This window comes from Macaca mulatta, chromosome 14 (assembly GCF_049350105.2).
Source record: "Macaca mulatta isolate MMU2019108-1 chromosome 14, T2T-MMU8v2.0, whole genome shotgun sequence".
NCBI classification, from domain to species: domain Eukaryota; kingdom Metazoa; phylum Chordata; class Mammalia; order Primates; family Cercopithecidae; genus Macaca; species Macaca mulatta.
In genome coordinates, this window is record NC_133419.1 from 83,764,518 (window position 1) to 83,785,256 (window position 20,739).

Consider the following 20,739-nt stretch of genomic DNA (forward strand, 5'->3'; position numbering starts at 1 on the left):
AGTGGGATAGCTGGATTGTGTGGTAGCTCTATTTTTAGTTTTTTGAGGAACCTCCAAACTGTTCTTCATGGTGGCTGTACAAATTTACATTCTCACCAACAGTGTACGAGGGTTCCCTTTTCTCCACATCCTCACCAGCGTTTGTTATTGCCTGCCTTTTGGATATAAGTCATTTTAACTGGGGGGAGATGATATCTTATTTGTAGTTTCGATTTCATTTCTTTGATGATCCATGATGCTGAGTACCTTTTCATGTGTCTGTTTGCCATTTGCATGTCTTCTTTTAGAAATGTCTGTTCAGATCTTTTGCTCATTTAAAAATCAGATTATTGGTCTGGGCACGGTGGCTCACGCCTATAATCCCAGCACTTTGGGAGGCCGAGGCGGGTGGATGATGAGGTCAGGAGGTCAAGACCATCCTGGCTAACACGGTGAAACCCTGTCTCTACTAAAAATACAAAAAATTAGCCGGGCGTGGTGGCGGGTGCCTATAGTCCCAGCTACTTGGGAGGCTGAGACAGGAGAATGGTGTGAACCCGGGAGGTGGAGCTTGCAGTGAGCCAAGATCTCGCCACTGCACTCCAGCCTGGGTGACAGAGCGAGACTCTGTAACAACAACAACAACAACAACAACAACAACAACAAACAATCAGATTGTTAGAGTTTTTCCTATAGAGTTGAGTTTCTTATGTATTTTGGTTATTAATCCTTTGTTGGATGGGTAGTTTGCAAATATTTTCTCCCATTCTGTGGGTTATCTCTTCACTTTGTGGGTTGTTTCCTTTGCAGTGCAGAAGCTTTTTAACTTGATGTGATCCCATTTGTCCATGTTTGCTTTGGTTGCCTGTGCTTGTGGGGTGTTGCTCAAAACTCTCCAGACCAATGTCCTGGAGAGTTTCCCCAATGTTTTCTTTTAGTAGTTTCATAGTTTGAGGTCCTAGATTTAAGTCTTTATTCCATTTTGACTTGATTTTTGTATCTGGTGAGAGATAGGGGTCTGGTTTTTTTTCTTCTGCATATGGATATCCAGTTTTTTTCCAGCACCATTTATTGAAGAGACTTTCTTTTTCCCAGTGTATGTTCTTGGCATCTTTGTCAAAAATGAGTTCACTGTAGGTGTGTTTGTTTCTGGGTTTTCTATTCTGTTCCATTGGTTTATGTGTCTGTTTTTATGCCAGTATCATGCTGTTTGGTTACTATAGCCCTATAGTATAATTTGAAATTAGGTAATGTGATTCCTTCAGTTTTGTTCTTTTTGCTTAAGATAGCTTTGGCTATTCTGGGTCTTTTGTAGTTCCATATAAATTTTAGGTTTTTTTTTTTTTTTTTTTTTCTATTTCTGTGCAGAATATCATTGGTATTTTGATAGGGATTGCAATGAATCTGTAGATTGTTTTGAATAGTATGGACATTTTAACAATATTGATTCTTCCAGTCCATGAACATGGAATATCTTTCCATTTTTTGATATCCTCTTCAGTTTCTTTCATCAATGTTTTATAGTTTTCACTATATAAATCCCTTACTTCTTTGGTTAATTCCTAGGTATTTAATTTTATTTATGGCTATTATAAATGGGATTACTTTTTTGATTTCTTTTTTGGATTGTTCAATGTTGGCATATAGAAATGCTACTGATTTTTGTATGTTGATTTCATGTTCTGCAACTTTACTAAATTTGCTTATCAATTCTAATAGGTCTTTTTGTGTGGGGTCTTTAGGTTTTTCCAAGTATAAGATTATATCATTAGTAAACGGGGATAATTTGACTTCTTCCATTCCAATTTGGATGCCCTTTGTTTCTTTCTCTTGTCTGATTGCTCTAGCTGGGACTTCCAGTACTGTGTTGAATAATATAAAGTGGGCATCCTTGTGTTCCAGGTCTCAAAGGAAGGGCTTTCATATTCAGTAGTATACTAGCTGTAGGTCTGTCATATATGACTTTTATTATGGTGAGGTATGTCCCTTCTACACCCAGTTTTTGAGGGTTTTTATTAAGAAGGGATGTTGAATTTTGTCAGGTGCTTTTATCAGCATCAGTTGAAATGATCATATGGTTTCTGTTCTTCATTCTATCGGTATGTATCATATGATTTGCATATGTTGAATCATCTGTGCATCGCGGGGTAAATCCTGCTTGGTGATGATGAAATGATCTTTCTAATATATTGTTGGATTTGGTTTGCTAGTATTTTGTTGATGATTTTTGCATCAATATTCATCAGATATATTGGCTTGTAGTTTTATTTTTTGATGTGTCTTTGTCTGGTTTTGGAGTCTGGGTAATACTGGCCTTGTAGAATGGGTTTGGAAGTATTCCTTTCCCTTATATTTTTCAGAATAGTTTGAGTAGGATTGGTATTAGTTCTTCTTTAAATGTTTGATAGAATTCAGCAGTGAAGCCATCAGGTTCTGGGCTTTTTTTTTTTTTTTTTACTGGGAGACTTTCTATTATGGCTTTGATATCATTACTCATTATTGGTCTGTTCAAGTTTTGGGTTTCTTCCCGGTTCAATCTTGGTAGGTCGGATGTGTCTAAGAATTTATTTCTTCTAGATTTTCCAATTTATTGGTATATAGTTACTCAGAGTAGCCACTAATGAGCCATTGAATTTCTGCAGTATCAGTTGTAATATCTCATTTTCATTTCTGATTTTATTTGTTTGGATCTTCTCTCTTTTTTTCTTAGTTAGTCTGGATAAAGGTTTGTCAGTTTTGTTTAACTTTTCAGAAAAATACTCAGCTGTTTCATTGATCTTTTGCATTGTTTTCTTCATTTTAATTTCGTTTATTTCTGCTCTGATCTTTATTGTTTCTTTTCTTTTACTAATTTTGGGTTTGGCTTACTCTTGGTTTTCTTGTTAAGATGCATCATTAGATTTTTTGTTTGTTTGTTTTGAGATGGAGTCTCACTGTGTCACCCATGCTGGAATGCAGTGGTGCGATCTTGGCTCAGTACAACCTCCACCTCCCAGGTTCAAGCAATTCTCCTGACTCAGCCTCCCAAGTAGCTGGGATTACAGGCACACACCACCATGCCCGACTAATTTTTGTGTTTTTAGTAGAGACAGGGTTTCACCATGTTGGCCAGGCTGCTTTCGAACTCCTGACCTCAGGTGATCCACCCGCTTCGGCCTCCCAAAGTGCTGGGATTATAGGCATGAGCCACAGTGCCTGGCCTCATTAGATTTTTTATTTGAAGTTTTTTCTCTTTTTTGATGTAGGCGCTTAAAACTACAATATTGCCTCTTAGTACTGCTTTTGCTGTATCTCATAGGTTTTTATATGTTGTGTTTCCATTATCATGTGTTTCAAGAAATTTTTCAACTTCCTTCTTAATTTTTTCATTGATCCTCCAGTCATTCAGAAGTACATTAAGACATTAGCCTTTTCTTGGGTACCATCTGTATGTTTATACTGTACTAAAATTGGTCATATAAAAGTTGATATCTGTTTATAATTTAATTCATGTTTCTCACATTTTGTCAGACTGCCTTTTCCTTTAGTTTTAATTGCATTTAGGAGATAAGCTGTGGTATTTATTATTGAGGCATTCTTCTTAGTTATTTAATAATTGTTTAGATCTATGACTTCCCCTTTTTAAACTTGCTCTTAAATCATAATTATTTCAAGTCATTTCTTAAAAATTTCTAACACCTGTATAATTTTGTCTTGTTCCTTATAAAACATTGGTCAAATTAGTCAACATATCCTAATCAATATTCAGTAAAAATCTTAGGTAAATCCTTTTATTGCATTTCATTGTAGATATATAACTTAACCTCCCTCCCTCCTGTTTTTAAACATTTCCCATGTGATAAAATGAAATGTTGGGCTAAATTCATTCTGTCTTGTAAAATTCAGCATTATCCATGCTCATAAATATGATTTTGTGACTCTTAATGACAGAAAGATCAATATGTTGCCATTTTTGTCTAAAGTGGGGTTATTAATAGAAGTCTGAGAAATTGTGAAGTTTCTGTGTTAGTGGGTTAGATAGGCTGTAGGAGAGAGAGAAGCCCCAGACTCTGTGGGAAAGAGAGAAGCCCCAGACTCTGCAGAAGCCAGCCTGTAATTTGGCAGATGGCTCTGAGGCAGAGGACAACAGAACAAGAGTTCTTACAGACTTGCCAGCTGGGCTGTGGGACTGTAGTGATAGGGTTATTTAGTCCCTTGATATTGCTCTGTGTCCTCTCTGTTGCCAGTAATGGAGGTGGGTTTGCTTTTTAAAGCACCAAATAAATACCAAAAGTTCTCGCTCTTTGATTCATTTTGTAAGGTCATGTATACATATTCAGCACTAACCATGTGCCTGTACTGTGAGCCAAAATGAGATCTGGACCTTACTGTTAAAGAGTTACATAATTATACCATAAAAGAAATAGAGATTTCTTTTAAGATAGGATGCAATTAATGGCAAAAAATAATTAGGTTGTTAAAATACATGTCATAGGAATAGGAATTGAAGGGTGAAGAAGTTGCTAAGGATCAAATTATTGAGGAACTGTTCATAGGGATTTGGTAATAATACCTGATGTTTATATACTACTTTACAGAGTGAAAAACTCTTATCACATTTAATCCTTACTGCAGTTTTATAAAGCAGCAGTGTGCTGTGCTTATGAAATAATCATCTATGTAAAAGATGAGGAAATTGATGTTTAGAGAAGTCAGGTGGCTTGACTGAGGTTAGATATATAGCTAGTAATAGCAGAGCTGAGATTTCATTTTTTAAATGTATTCATTCACTCATCAACTCTATTTAGACATTTATTGAGGGTCTATAAGTTGCAGCCACTTGCTGTGTTCTGGGGATATGAAGATTACAGCCTTGTCCTCACATCTTATTGTTTAAAAGACTTAAACTCAAGTCTTTCTTTTAAGTCTATTCCGTTTGTTTTCTTCAGCTTCCTTGAGTTTCAAGATGGATAAAGAAGAATAGTTACAGGTTAAATGAGCACATTGTTGAGTGATTGGCTTTAGGTGGGAAGACACATTAAGCAGAGTTGTGAAGGTGACAATAAAGACAGCATATGTTTTGAGGTAAAGATTTGGACAAAGGTGGTAAACAGTTGAGGTAATCAAGTGTGGTTTTACAGGCCTATAAATTTTGAGTTGTAAGAATCAGAAGAATACATATATACTATACATCTATCATATAAATATATGCTGAAGCAAGACTTTTTGAAGTCTGTGTAGGTTCTTATGGTTAGAATGTGCTCACGTTCTTGTGAAATACAAGATTGGTTAGAAGCTATTTATAGTAGGAGATAAGTGCTGGATAGTATTAGAAAAGCCTGGGTTCTAGTTTCAAACTACTTTTTACTAGCTGTGTGATTTTAAATAAATACATAAAAAAACTTTTTGAGTTTCAGCTTTTATATCCGTATGTAAAATTATCTGTATGGGGCCTGAACACAGTTGATTAAATGTTTGTCTAATAAGTAAGTGAAATAGAGAAAATAATATTTGCCCAACGTACTTTTGCCAGTTACTGCAAGGATCAATACTTAGTTAAGTACTCTATAATGGTACTATCCAAAATTTTAGAAAATTGTTACTTATAACTTTTTTTGTAATTCCTGTTCTTTTTCCTTTTTTTGAACAGCTGCTGGACAAGGCCACATAGAGTGTTTGCAATGGTTAATTAAAATGGGAGCAGACAGTAATATTACCAACAAAGCAGGGGAGAGACCCAGTGATGTGGCAAAGAGGTATAAATCTGTCTTCTTTACTCCTTTCTTTTGCTTTTAAAGTTTTGCATATACTTTCTTGGACTCAAAATTCTCTGAAGATTTGATGGAATTTTAGAGGACTCAATCAAATATAGATGGAATGACAATTTTCAAGCTGAATTTACAGCCATCATTATATCAGCTTTTCTCTTTAAAGCAGTAATTCTCAACTGGGAGGTAATATTTTCCCCTTTTCTCATGGGAGGGGTCTTTGGAAATGCTGGGGAAGGAGACCCCCAACTGGAGGTCAGGAGACCTTCACCAACTGGAGGTCAGGAGACCTTCACCAACTGGAGGTCAGGTCTAGGAATGCTAAATATTCTGCAGTGCTCAGAACAGTAATGCACTATTTGTCCCATCCAAATGCCTGTAGCATTCCCTGTTAAGAAATGCTATGTGATAAAAATAAATAGCATTAATAATAGAAAAATAAATGACATGGATTTTGAAACATATTTTGCAGTTTACATCTGAATTAAATATAGCACGTATTATTAAACATAGCCAGCTCATTCAAGTTAGGTTCTCAAGAAATATTTAGTCCATCTGTTTGTTCATTTGGTTGTTTTTTCATTCAGCTTCCCATATATTTACCATGTTCCAAGTTCTGTGATTAGTGGTAGAAATACAAAGGGGAGAAGACACAGTCACTGCCCTCAAGGAGCTTACAGTATTGTGGAGAGAGAAATATGCAAATAAAATTCTTATTAATTCTAATCATTATACTGTATTACATGGTATGTGTAAGGTACACTAAGAACATAGAAAAAAGTCTTTCTGTTGGAAAGTTGTAAGGGAGAAACTTTAATACAGAGGATGGTAAAAGTTATGAAGGAAACTGCATGGGGACAGAATTTAGATAGAGGTCAAAGAAAAAAACTTTTTTTTTTGAGGAAGAAACATTTATGTTGATACTTGTAAGCATAAGTGTAAACCTAAGGAGGAGTTGTAAGATAACACCTTGTATGTTTGAAGAACTGCATGTGGAGTAGAAAGCTGGAATCTAAACTAGGAGTATGGGCTAACAATGGCAGATGAGGCTTGACAGTATGCTGTGGTCCAATCATTTGCTAAGTTGCCATGCAACTTTTGTTTGTGAGCTCATGTTCCCTACAATTTTGTTTATGGAATTTCTTTGATGCCTTGGAGTGTGGTTTTGTTGTACCATGTACCTGGGATCATTATCAACTCAAGTCTATTTTGTTGGTTTAAAATGACTTTATTAAGGTATAATTGACATACAATAAAATGCATATATTTGTACGGTACAACTGATGGGTTTTGATATGTGCATATCCTGTGAAACCATTACCACAATTAAGATAGTGAACATATTCTTCACCCTCAAAGTCTCCTGCCACTTTATAATCTCTCTCCCTTTGACTGCTCCCACTGATCTGCTTCCTGTCACTGTAGATTAGTTTGCATTTTCTAGAGTTTTATATAAATGGAATCATACAATATATATTTATGTCTGGCTTCTTTCACTCAACATAATTATTTTGAGATTCATCTATGTGTATTAGCAGTTCATTTCCTTCTTACAGATGAGTAGAATTCCATAGTATTCCATAGTTCAATTATCCACTCACAGGTTGAAGGACATCTTGATTGTAGTTCATTTCCTTCTAACAGCTGAGTAGAATTCCATAGCATTCCATAATTCGATTATCCACTCACAGGTTGAAGGGCATTTTGATTGTATCATTTTTTGGTGGTTATGAATAAAGCTGCTGTAAACATTCCTATACAGGTTTTTGTGTTAACATGTTTTTAATTATTTGGTAAATCTATGAGTAGGATTATTGGGCCATATGCAAAGTGTATGTTTAATTTTATAACAAACTGCCAAAGTGCCTTCCAAAGTGGCCATACAGATTTGCGTTTCTAGGGGCTGGGCGCGGTGGCTCATGCCTGAAATCCCAGCACTATGGGGGGCCAAGGCAGTGGATCACTTGAGGTGAGGAGTTTGAGACCTGCCTGGCCAACATGGTGAAACCCCGTCTCTACTAAAAAAGAAAAATTCAGGCTGGGCACGGTGGCTCACGCCTGTAATCCCAGCACTTTGGGAGGCTGAGGTGGGCAGATCACCTGAGGTCGGGAGTTCGAGGTCAGCCTGACCAACATGGAGAAACTCCGTCTCTACTAAAAATACAAAATTAGCCAAGCATGGTGGTGCACGCGTGTAATCCCAGCTACTCGGGAGGCTGAGGCAGGAGAATTGCTTGAACCCAGGAGGTGGACGTTGCCATGAGCCGAGATTGCACCACAGCCTGGGCAGCAAGAGCGAAACCCTGTCTCAATAAATAAAATAAAATAAAATAAAATAAAATAAATAAATAAAATAAAATAAAATAGAATAAAATAAAATAAAAAAATTAGCCGGGTGTGGCGGCATGCACCTGTAGTCCCAGCTACTATTTGGGAGGCTAAGGCAGGAGAATTGCTTGAAGCCAGGAGGAGGAGGTTGTGGTGAGCCTAGATTGCACCGCTGCACTCCAACCTGGTCCACAGAGCTAGACCCTCAAAAAAAAAATACTGGCCTGGCGCGATGGCTCACGCCTGTACTCTCAGCACTTTGGGCAGCTGAGGCGGGCGGATCTTGAGGTCAGGAGATCGAGACCATCCTGGCTAACATGGTGAAACCCCATCTCTACTAAAAATACAAAAAATTAGCTGGGTGTGGTGGCAGACGCCTGTAGTCCTAGCTACTCGGGAGGCTGAGGCAGGAGAATGGCGTGAACCCGGGAGGTGGAGCTTGCAGTGAGCCGAGATCATGCCACTGCACTCCAGCCTGGGTGACAGAGAGAGATGCCATCTCAAAAAAAAAAAAAAAAAAAAAAAAATTGCATTTCTGTCAGCAATGGATGTCAGTTTCTGTTGTTCCACATTCTCACCGTCATTTGGTATTGTTAGGGTCTTTTTTTAATTCCAGTAATGAAATAGGTATGTAGTGGTAGCTCATTGTGGTTTTAATTTGCATTTTCTAATGAAAAATGATTTTGAGCATGTTTTAAATATACATACTTGCCATCTGTATATTTTCTTCGATGAAGTGATTATTCAGATCTTTTGCCCACTTTAAAAAATTGAATTGTTTTCTTGATGTTGAGTTTTAAAGGTTCTTTGTATATTCTGGATACTAGTTCTTTCTCAGATATATGCTTTGCAAAGATTTCCCTTTCTTACCAGTTGTATCTTGTTTTTTCATTCTCTTAATGTCTTTGAAGAGCAAAATTTCTTACTAATTTATCCTTTTAGGGATTATGATTTTGGTGTCATATCTAAAGAAGTCTGATTAACACAAAGTCATAAAATTTTTCTTTTATGTTTTCTTTTAGAAGTTATATAGTGTTAGCTTTTATATTGGGGTCTGTGATCATTTTGAGTTAATTTTTGTATATGATATGAAGTATGAGTCCAAGTTCTTTTTTTGCATATGGATATCCAGTTCTAGACTATTTGTTTAAAAGACTATCATTTCTACACTGCCTTTGTCAAAATCAGTTCTCGATGTATGTGTGGGCTTAATTCTGAACTATTTTATCCATTGATCTATTTGTATATTTTTGTATCAACATCAAATAGGTGATTGAATACTATAGGTGTATCTGAAGTTTTCCATAATTTCTGGGCCCACATTTTTTTCTCATGCACCAAAATGCTTGGTGTGGGTGTAGTGTTATTTTAGAGATAACTTTGAATCTAGCGTAAAGTAAGCACTCAGTAAATGACAGTTGTGAAATTACAACCTAGTAGTAGAGATAATGAATTCTATAAACCTTACAACTTCCTGCATATGTTTATTACTATGTCTTTAATGATATGCAGTACCTGGTAGGAGGTAATGTGCGTGTTTGGTTATGTAAATATAAGAAAACAGGATTTAAGGTTTTTATGTTTAGTAATTTTTCAAGTTGTAAGAAAATATATTAAAAATTCCAGTTAGAAAAATTGTGGAAAAATATGCAGGTTACATACAATCACAACAACAACTCCAAAACTAAGAGTACCTTACTGGAACCTTCATAGAGATGCAGGAAAGATTAAGGAGAATTAGAAAACATGAATGGAAAGGTCGTCATTTTTTCATTAAATTTCAAAGTCATACCAAATGCTTTGGCTTGAGGAAGGGTGAAGATAGAGGGGGCTAGAGCTATATTAATAGTTAGCCCTAAAACTGAAATGAAAATGAATTCTATAATCTAAATTAGGCCAAGAAAAGGCAATAACTGTAGGTAATCAAGGAGGGTGGTTCTGGGTCTTCTATTCAGTTGAGCAGCTCTGCTTGAGAGCATACCACATATTCCTTTGATATTGGATCTCCATTCCCAGTGTATTTTTGCCAGTAAAAATTATGGAATCAGTGTTTAATATGAATAATTGTCCTTAGTGTCAAGTAACTGAGTTTCTCATATAGTTGAATATATGTCAAATTGTCACTGACCTTCAGATTTTGGCTCCTTGGCTGGTGAGTGGATTGATGGCAGAGTGTACAGAGTGTAATTCCCTAAGTTAAGTGCAAGCTGCAGTTTCAGTTTCAGGAAGATTGTGGATCTGGTTAGTTATTGATTCTTTTCTACAGGTTTGCCCATTTGGCAGCAGTGAAGCTGTTAGAGGAGCTACAGAAATATGATATAGATGATGAAAATGAAATTGATGAAAATGATGTGAAATATTTTATAAGACATGGTGTTGAGGGAAGCACTGATGCCAAGGATGATTTATGTCTGAGTGACTTGGATAAAACAGATGCCAGAAGTAAGTATGCTGCCTCTGTTGTGATTTATCCTTTCAGAAATAACATAGCCACTTTTTACCACAAGTTTGGAAACTATTCTAAAGACAAATACTGCCTACAAGTAAAATAATTTGATATTTTTGCAGGAACCAGAACTAATATAAGTTTTTGTACTAGGGTTGTTGAACATATAAAAAGTATAAGACATAACCTCTGTCCCTCAGGGGGTAGAAAGTTATATAAGAAAATACTCAAGTATTTTCTTTAGTGGATCAAGGAAACAGGGAAAGAGACATCTCAAGGATTTCCATGGTTAGTTGGCAAATGATTGTTATAGATAATAATAGCAACAAATATTTATTGTCTACTATGTGCCAGACACTGTTGTAGGTATTGAAATAATGGTGAACAATACAAAGGAACTTCATCTGAATGGTGGTAGTCAGGGGGAGGGTGATAAATAATTGGTAAGAAAATAGATATATAAAGAAAATAGGGTAGAGTGGTGCTATAGATAAGAAAGTCATTAGGCCTCTCTGAGGTGGTGATGTTTGAGCAGAGACCTGAGTGATGAGAATGAGTCATATTAAGATCTTGGAAGAACATGCCAGCAGAGGGAGCAGTGCATGTAAAGGCCATTATGTAGCATTGAGAATGGTTAGTGTGGCTTGAGTAGAATCCCTAAGAAAGTGGTGACAGGTCTGAAAGGTAAGCAGGGACCCAGTCAGATTATTTAGGGCCTAATAAGGATTTTAGTTTTAGATTTTTATTTGTTCATTTTTCCTCTTTTTTCACTACAAAATCTCAGCATATAAATTTTATTTTAAATAGAAAGCTATTGTTGGGATTCAGGGTGGGGAATGATGTGATCTGATTCACATTTAAAAACAGTGTCACTCTACCTGTTGAGTGGGTGATAGACTAGGAGGTGGACAAGAGCATAGCATTTCATATGGGGTATGAATTAGGTGGGAAAAGAACATACTCCACCTAACTATATAAGGTTGGATGAAGTTCCTGATATAATTATATCCTGATGCCAAGGATACTAAATTAGAATTGTATAAGAGCAGATGTAGAATATCTGCACAGATTTCCTGGGCTCCTAGAGTTCCTGATGTAGGCCTGCAACTACCAGTGATATGGGATATCTCCATTCTTGTTTTGCTTCCGCCTTTTTATACTAGAGGCTTTCATCACCATTTAAGAAGAGCTTACATTAACATTCTATGTATTCCCTTTAAGGCAATATTTATATATATATCCTGGTTCTTGAAAAAAATCATCAGTAAGATCATACCTTGTTGGGAAGATAGAGTGAAAGCCAAGCCAAGATCTTGTTGGCCTTGACTGTTTCTGCCTCCAGATTTCTGGTGTTGTGGAAAGCCCATTTTCCTTCATAGGGCAAGAGTGGAAGCAGGGAAATCAGTTAGGGGGCTATGGCTATAGTTCAGGAGAGTTGTTTATGGCTTGGACTGGAGTGGAGATGATGGGGATAATGAGAAGTGGTGAGATTTGGGTGTATTTAGAAGAGAAAGATGATAGGATTTGCTGATAGATGTGGCTATGAGGTGTTAGAAAAAGAGGGTAATCAAGGATGACAGATTTCTGGCCTGGGGAATTCGGTGAATGGTAGTAAGTTTTTTCTTGTTTGTTTTGTTTTATTTTTTTAGACAGAGTCTCACTCTGTCACCAGGCTGGAGTACAGTGGTGCGATCTTGGCCCACTGCAACCTCCACCTCCCGGGTTCGAGTGGTTCTCCTGCCTCAGCCTACCGAGTAGCTGGGACTACAGATGTGTGCCACCATGGCCAGCTAATGTTTGAATTTTTAGTAGAGATGGGGTTTCACCATGTTGGTCAGGCTGGTCTTGAACTCCTGACCTTGTGATCTGCCCATCTTGGCCTCCCAAAGTGCTGGGATTACAGGCATGAGCCACCGTGCCCGGCCACACCACATTTTCTTTATCCAGTCTTCTGTTGATGGACATTTAGGTTGATGCTATGTTTTTGCTATGTGAATAGTGCTGTGATGAACATATGTGTGCATGTGTCTTTCTAGTATGAATATAGTGTGAATATAGTATGAATATACTATGATATATATTCCTTTGGGTACATACCAATAGTGGGGTTGCTGGGTCATGTGTTAATTTTGTTTTGAGTTCTTTGAGAAATTGCCAAACCGCTTTCCACAATGGTTGAACTAACGTACACTCCTAACAGCAGTGTATAAATGTTCTCTTTTCTCCACAACCTCCCCAGCATCTGTTGTTTTTTGACTTTTTAATAATAGCCATTCTAACTGATGTGAGATGGCATTTCACTGTGGTGTTGATTTGCATTTCTCTAATGATTACTGATGTTGAGCATTTTTTCATATGCTTGTTGGCTGTGTGTATGTCTTCTTCTGAGAAGCATTTCTTCTCTGTGAGGATTAAAATATATAAGGTACTTAGTGTAGTATCTCGACATCACAGACACTGCATAAATATATGATTTTTATTGTTTTAATTGGAAATTTCCTCTTTTGTTGAATTGAAATCTTTCTTCCTGGAGCTAATTCCAATTAATGTTAGTTCTTGCCTCTGAGGACCCCATAGAACAGGCTTTACAAAACACAGACTTTCAAATAATAAAGAAATTATTATATAAGCTAAATACTGCTCTTTCACTCTTTTCTGACATTTTTTATCTTAATCCCCTCTACCTTCTTACTAGTGGTTATGGTGGTTCCCAAACCCGTCTGCCCTTTAGAATTGTCTGAGGAGCCTTTTTTTGTTGTTGTTGAGACAGAGTCTCGGTCTATCACCCAGGCTTGAGTGCAGTGGCGCCATCTTGGCTCACTGCAAGCTCCACCTCCCAGGTTCACGCCATTCTCCTGCCTCAGCCTCCCGAGTGGCTGGGACTACAGGCACCTGCCACCACGCCCAGCTAATTTTGTTTTGTATTTTTAGTAGAGACAGGGTTTCACCGTGTTAGCCAGGATGGTCTCAATCTCCTGACCTCGTGATCTGCCCGCGTTGGCCTCCCAAAGTGCTGGGATTACAGGGGTGAGCCACCGCACCTGGCTACCCTTTTTTTTTTTTTTTTGAGACAAAGTCTCACTCTGTTGCCCAGGCTGGAGTGCAGTGGCATGACCTCGGCTCGCTGCAACCTTCATCTCCCGGGCTCAAGTGATTCTTCTGCCTCAGCCTCCCGAGTAGCTGGGATTACAGGCATGTGCCACCACATCCAGCTAATTTTTGTATTCTTAGTAGAGACGGGGTTTCACCATGTTGGCCAGACTGGTCTTGAACTCCCAACCTCAAGTGATCCGCCTCCCAAAGTGCTGGGATTACAGGCGTGAGCCACTGCTCCTGACCGAGGAGCTTTTATTAAGTACATATTCTTGAATTTGTAGGTCTCGAATGGGGCTCAAGCACATACATTTTTAAAAAGCATCCCATTTGATTCAGGTGTATGCAGTTTAGAACCTGCAGCTCTAACCTGTTGGTAGATAAATCATTGGTGTTAGGAAGAAGAGGCTGTGATTTGCTAAGCTGGTCCTGTAAAGCAGAGTGTCTCAACTTCTATACTCTTGACAATTTGGGCCAGATAATTATTTTGTTGAGGCAGGGTTTTCTGTGCACCGTGAGATGTTTAGTAGCATCCTGAGCCTTCGCCTACTAGATGCCAGCAGCACCTCCCTGTTCCCACTCCCAAGCTGTGACAAGCAAAACTTATTCAGAGGTTGCCAAATGACCCTTGAGGAAGAAAATCACCCCAGATAGAGAACCACTGCCATAAAAGATGGAGATGTCATGGTTCTGATAGTTGGAGAATAGTTCAGAGTATCTCTCAATATACTTCCTTCTCTTACTATTCTCTTGCATAGGTGCTACAAGTGACCAATCACAAAATTTGTGGCTGGTACTTATTTCAGTTTTTCTAATTTTCTGTTACATAGTAGATTGCACGTGGTCCTGTAATCCACCATTAGTCCTAAAACACTGCTAGTCTTTTTTTTTTTTTTTTTTTGAGATGGAGTCTTGCTTTGTTGTTCAGGCTGGAGTGCAGTGGCATGGTCTCGGCTCACTGCAGCCTCCGCCTCCTGGGTTCAAGTGATTTTCCTGCCTCAGCCTCGTGAGTAGCTGGGATTACAGGCATGCAGCACCACACTGGCTACTTTTTTTATTATTTGTAGAGACGGGATTTCACCACGTTGGCCAGGCTGGTCTCGAACTCCTGACCTCAGGTGATCCACCCGCCTCGGCCTCCCCAAGTGGTGGGATTACAGGCCTGAGCCACCGTGCCTGGCCAATACTGCTAGTCTTTTAAAACCTTCTTGTTCGTAGCATTAATAGTCATAACAACCTGATACATGTTCCAGTAGCAGGGAAAGAATCCTCCATTTAGGTATTTCATTGCATGCTCATTTTAGTATTCTGTTACTTATATTTATCCTTCTTTGTATATACCAACCTTCCTCCACCCCCTCTCCAAACCATACAGACACTAGTCTAGAGGAAGAATATGCTCAAGAAGACCAGCACCCAGTGGACACATGAGCTGTTATATGTCTAACTAGGTTCCTATTCAACTCTGTTTTGCAGTGAGAGCTTACAAGAAAATTGTAGAATTGAGACACCTCCTGGAAATTGCCGAGAGCAACTACAAACACTTGGGAGGCATAACAGAAGAAGATTTAAAGCAGAAGAAAGAACAGCTCGAGTCTGAAAAGTAATGTCCTCAAAACTTTAATGATTTGTTTTTAAATGCCTCTGTAAATGCCATGTGAGGGTTTGTTCATCAGCAACTTTTTCTTTCATCTTGCCGAAGGGTGTTAGGTTCCATCCTGCTTTTCTCCTAAGCCCCCAGATGGCAAAGGAGTTAAGATTTTTAAATAATTGTGATAAAATACACATAAAATTTACCATCTTAACCATTTTTAAGTATACCATTCAGTAGCGTTAAGTACGTTCCCATCGTTGTGCAACCAATCTCCAGAACTCTCTTCATCTTGCAAAACTGACATTCTAATGTGGTCTCTGAACATTTCCATCAGGCTACACTGCCCATTCATAAATCTAAGACTAGGTCTTATGTTCACTGATTATAGTACCCATCAGAGAATGCTCTTGCATCTAGAGGCAGTGAGCAAGTGGATGGTTGTCTCTACCTTTCACTTCCTGCACCCTAAATTGGCTCTCTGGATGATGGGTACCTCTCTAATTGCAGTTGGCTCTCTGTATCTGTGGGCTCCACATCGTGGATGCAACCAAACTTGGAGATACAATAATCAGGAAAAAAAAAAAAAGTATGGTTGTGTCTTTGCTGAACATTATAGACTTTTTTTTCCTTGTTATTATTCCCTAAATAATGTGCTACAACAACTTATTGTATACTACTACAATAAGTAATCTAGAGATGATTCAAAGTATACAGGAGAATGCATATAGATTATATGCAGATACATATGTACTGTACCATTTTAATGTAAGGGACTTAGCATCCGTGGATTTTGGTGTCTGGGGCTTCCTGGAACCAATTCCTTTTTGATACTGAGGGACTACTGTAGTTAATAGCTGCTGGGATAGAGGATGCCGTGAGCTTCTTTCATCCTACTGTCTCTCTGCTTGTCTATCTGCTTTCCAGAATGGACAGGGAACAGAAAGAGATAGGAGAGGAAACTTTGGATTTAATCAAACATGGGTCTGGAAAGAGAACCACACATGGATTCCCTTCTTTGTTCTCTGCTTTTCCTGCCCTTTCCTTTGGCTGTGTCTTGTTCCGTCACACTCTTAGAACTGCCTGTTTCCCTTTTTCCACCCACTTCCGAATCTAGCTCTGAAAGAGGTCTGCTAACTGTATTCAGAGTAACATCTAAATCTTTGATGAGGATTAATGTAGTTAAGCTGACATTTGGCTCTAGTTTAAAAGAAAGAAAATAAAAAATAATATAAGGATTAATGTGTCATTCTTCCATGGATAGGTACTTGGGAATTTAAACAGAAGGCAAAACATTAGGCCAAAATACTCTTTTTTCTGTTTTTTTTCCCTGCTATCCTATTAACTGAAACTACTTCTTGATGTGATTTTGATTTTAGACACTAGGAAGCTGTGGCAGACTGATTTTTTTTGTTTGTTTGTTTTAAATCAGGGGCTTTCTTGGTATCTCACAAATCATATCGTATAGGTGGCTGTCCACTGCCTCTACATTGTTTGAAGTGTTTTGAGATGTAGAATTTTTTTTAGTGTTAGCCTTGGTCTAAGAGCCTAGCTGAAAGTTCTTAGATTCCTTGTAGTCTAGAAAAGTACTTCATGGTGGAAAAATTATTTCCTACTAATGAGCTTTAAATTTTGGTTTCCTTTACTTTTCTTCTAAAGCAGATTACTATACTACCACTACAGCTATTTGTATTACTTCTAAGCACTACTATATGCCATGCACCAGAGAAGCCCCTTACATACTTTATCTCAGGCAATCCTCACAACTCCATGAGCTATACGGATTAGGACACCAAGACTTAATATAGAGGTTAAGTAACTTGGGTAAAGTCACAGAGGAGGTAGAGCCAGGATTTGAGCCTAAGTCTCTGATTCTAACCCTGTTTAAGATCATTATAATTTTAATAGTCTTTAATGGAACTTTTAGTCGAATAGTTATGGATTAGTGGCTCAGTATGAAATATTATTAATGTAAGTGATTTTTGAACAGAGTTTTTTAAAAAAATTGCTTTATGTTTATGCCAGAATGCATTTTCATATCAGCTGAGATGGCAGTGTTTCTTCTAAATTCCACCCTGAGTGAGTTTTAATTCTTCTCTAGCATTTGTTCTCCACTTTGCGTTAAGTGCATCTTTTTTTTGTTTTGTTTTGTTTTTGTTTTTCTTTTTTTTGAGACTGAGTCTCGCTCTGTCTCCCAGGCTGGAGTACAATGGTGTGATCTCAGCTCACCATCTCCACCTCTCGGGTTCAAGCAGTTCTCCCGCTTCAGCCTCCCAAGTAGCTGGGATTACAGGCACCTGCCATCATGCCATCATGCCCAGCTAATTTCTGTATTTTTGTAGGGAAACCCATGTTGGCCAGGCTGGTTTTGAACTCTTGACCTTAGGTGATCTGCCCACCTCAGCCTCCCAAAGTGCTGGAATTACAGGCGTGAGCCACCACACTGACTTTTTTTTTTTTTCATTTTTAGTAGAGATACAGTTTCATCATGTTGGCCAGGCTGGTCTCAAATTTCTGGCCTCAAGTGATTCACCTGCCTCGGCCTCCCAAAGTGTTGGGATTACCGGCATGAGCCACCACACCTCGCTGTGTTAAGTGCATCTTAAGACATTTATTCTTTGGGTACAAACTCCTGATCTTGGATATAGTTGTAAAGAAAAACTGGACAAGTATTGGCTTGAGGGATATCTTTTGATTTTTGTTGTTGTCCATCAGTTAGACCAATCTCTCAGTACAATAAAACATATTTGTGTTACTCTGTCCTGGGGATGATATTCCCTTCTTATTTGCCGAACTTCTAGACTTCCACAATTGACATTCTTCCTCTCTATCCCCAATCTTAACCTTACTCACTTCTGTACCAGAGCTACTACTGTATATTCTTAGATTGCCCTTCCGGGACCCAACCTAACATGCCTTGGGAATTCTGTTTCCCCTCACCATCCAGCCATAAGGTAGAAAAATCCTGGTTCAAATTACATCTCCTCTTGTCTGGATTATTGCGACATCCTCCTGATCGGTCTCCTACTTCCTGTCCCTGCCTTCATATCCCCCACTCCCCTACCCTGTAGTCTATTCTCAACACAGTATCCAGAGTAATCATATTAAAACAGGGTAATCATATCATATCTATTGTAATCATATTAAAACAGTATCCAGGGCAATCATTACAGGTCAGATTGTGCCATTTTTCTGCTCGGACCCTCCAGTGGCTTCCCATTTCCTTCAGCATAAAAGCCAAAGTCTTTACTATGATTTAAAAGGTCTTATTTACTCTGGTTCTCTTTTACGTCTCTGACTCACACTACTGTCCCTCTCCTTCTTCTTTTTTTAGAAAGGGTCTCACTCTGTCACCCAGGCTGGAGTGCAGTGGTATGATCACAGCTCACTGCAGCCTTGACCTCTTGGGCTCAAGGGATCCCCGCACCTCAGTTTCCCAAGTAGCTGGGACTACAGGTGTGCATCACCGCAGATAATTTTTAAAAAAATGTTTTTGGGGGTAGAGATCGGGGTCTCACTATGTTGCCCAGGCTGGTCTTGAACTCCTAGGCTCAAGCAATTCTTCTGCCTTGGCCTCCCAAAGTGCTAGGATTACAGGTGTGAACCACTGTGCCCGGCCTCTCTCTCTCTCTCTCTTTTTTTTTTTGAGACAGAGTCTTGCTCTGTCATTCACGCTAGAGGGTAGCGGCATGATATCAGCTCACTGCATCCACGCCTCCTGGGTTCAAGTGATTCTCATGCATCAGCTTCCCAAGTAGCTGGGATTTCAGGTGTGTGCCACCACACTTGACTTTTTTTTTTTTTTTTTTCGTATTTTTAGTAGAGATAGGGTTACACTGTGTTGCCCAGGCTGGCCTCAAATGATCCACCTGCCTCAGCCTCCCAAAGTGCTGGGGTTACAGGCATGAGCCACCATGCCTGGCCTCCCTTTTATTCTTTAAACGATTCTATTGCATTGGCCTCTGTTTTTCTTGTACTTCTTCAAGCATACTTCTACTTTAGGGCCTTTGTACTTGTTCTTTTTGTCTGGAATGCTTTTCCTCTAATGTCTACAGGGTTCTCTCTCTTATTTTCTTCAGGGCTTGGCTTAGAAGCCCCCTTATCAGTAAAGCCTTCCCTAGCCACTGTAAGAAATGTTAAGCCCCTCTTCCACAACATTTTATACTACTCTTTCCTGCTTTATTTTTGTTTTCTCCTTTAGCACTTACTACCTTCCAACATACCATATATTTTACTTATTTATTTTCCTTATTGTCTGCATATCTCTACTATGCAGTAGTAAGGTCCAGGAAGGCAGATTTTGGGCCTTTCGTTCACCACTGTATCCCCAGTACCTAGGTCAGTGCTCGTTCATAGTAGAACCTTAATACATATTTGTTGAATAAATGATTTCTTTGTTTTATTTGCCTTAAATACAATGCATGAATGCTTTCCACTATTAAAAATAGTTAGTTGACATTGGTGATTGATTTTTAAAAATTTTTGTTTTTGATAGGACCATCAAAGAACTGCAGGGCCAGCTGGAGTATGAGCGACTACGCAGAGAAAAATTAGAATGTCAGCTTGATGAATATCGAGCAGAGGTTGATCAACTCAGGGAAACACTGGAAAAAATTCAAGTCCCCAACTTTGTGGCTATGGTTGGTGTCCTTTTTAATACATTTATTTTTCTCAACAAATATATACAAGAGTGGCTAAGAGTACAAGCTTTGGGCTGGGGCTCTTTGGACTTGAATCCTGGCTATAGTCTTTTTTGATTTGGGCTACTCATTTAACCTTTTTGTGCCTCAGCTATAAACTGGCGATGATAACTTATACTTTCTAGAGCTGATGACAGGATTAAAGGAATATATGTACACACACACACTATATGTAACTTTCTATATACACACACACATCTGTCTCTATCTATCTATCTATCTATCTATCTATCTATCTATCTATCTATCTATCTATCTATCTATCTATCTTCAAACAGCAGCCTGGTTCCTAAGTATTATTTTTAATATTGTACCATAGAAGGAGAAAATATTCTTATAAGCAGAGTAATCAATAAGAATTCTAAGACAGCTAGAGGATATGTATATTTTAATATTCTGAATAACCAAAATAAAGTGCTTTGAATGGAATCCATATTTTCTTTCCATAGGGAAGTTTCTTCATCAGTCATCATGGATGAATTAATTCTGTTTGAGGCTTGTGTCACCTCAAATCTGATCTATTAATATTATAGAATCTTCCTGGCTTCTTTTTATTTTGCACAAACTAGTCATTGGTCTCTTCAATAACCACTTTAAAAATATTAAAATAATAAAACATGTTTGTTGTATAGTGTTAAAAACAAGATAGATGTTCCTTCTGACACTAAGTTCCACTCTCCAGAAGAAGTTATTGTTAACAATTTAGTACATACCATATTAGACAAAATTCTATTTATCTGCAAACATGCATGTGTATTTCTATGCATATGCAAATATAATCACTTCCTCAGTTTCTCTGGGTTTTGTTGTCTCACCAGTGGTTGATTTTCCAAGAAATATAATTAACTATAATAA

General features: G+C 38.2%; 2 protein-coding genes across 10 annotated transcripts in view; one reads left to right on the forward strand and one right to left on the reverse strand.

Annotated features, from left to right (window-relative positions):
- ANKRD42 (ankyrin repeat domain 42) overlaps positions 1 to 20,739 on the forward strand; it is a 95,624-nt gene that overhangs the window by 41,745 nt on the left and 33,140 nt on the right. For all 9 annotated transcript variants that reach the window (XM_015115348.3, XM_028833878.2, XM_077964115.1 and 6 more), the window contains 4 exons: positions 5,609 to 5,714; positions 10,321 to 10,496; positions 15,070 to 15,196; positions 19,680 to 19,824. In XM_015115348.3, coding sequence (XP_014970834.2) covers positions 5,609 to 5,714; positions 10,321 to 10,496; positions 15,070 to 15,196; positions 19,680 to 19,824 — 554 coding nt within the window. The remainder of the gene's footprint in view (positions 1 to 5,608; positions 5,715 to 10,320; positions 10,497 to 15,069; positions 15,197 to 19,679; positions 19,825 to 20,739) is intronic.
- Positions 15,201 to 20,739, reverse strand: part of CCDC90B (coiled-coil domain containing 90B) — a 44,910-nt gene continuing 39,371 nt past the window's right edge. The window contains exon 9 of the mRNA XM_077960532.1: positions 15,201 to 15,322. Coding sequence (XP_077816658.1) covers positions 15,300 to 15,322 — 23 coding nt within the window. The 3' untranslated portion in view covers positions 15,201 to 15,299. The remainder of the gene's footprint in view (positions 15,323 to 20,739) is intronic.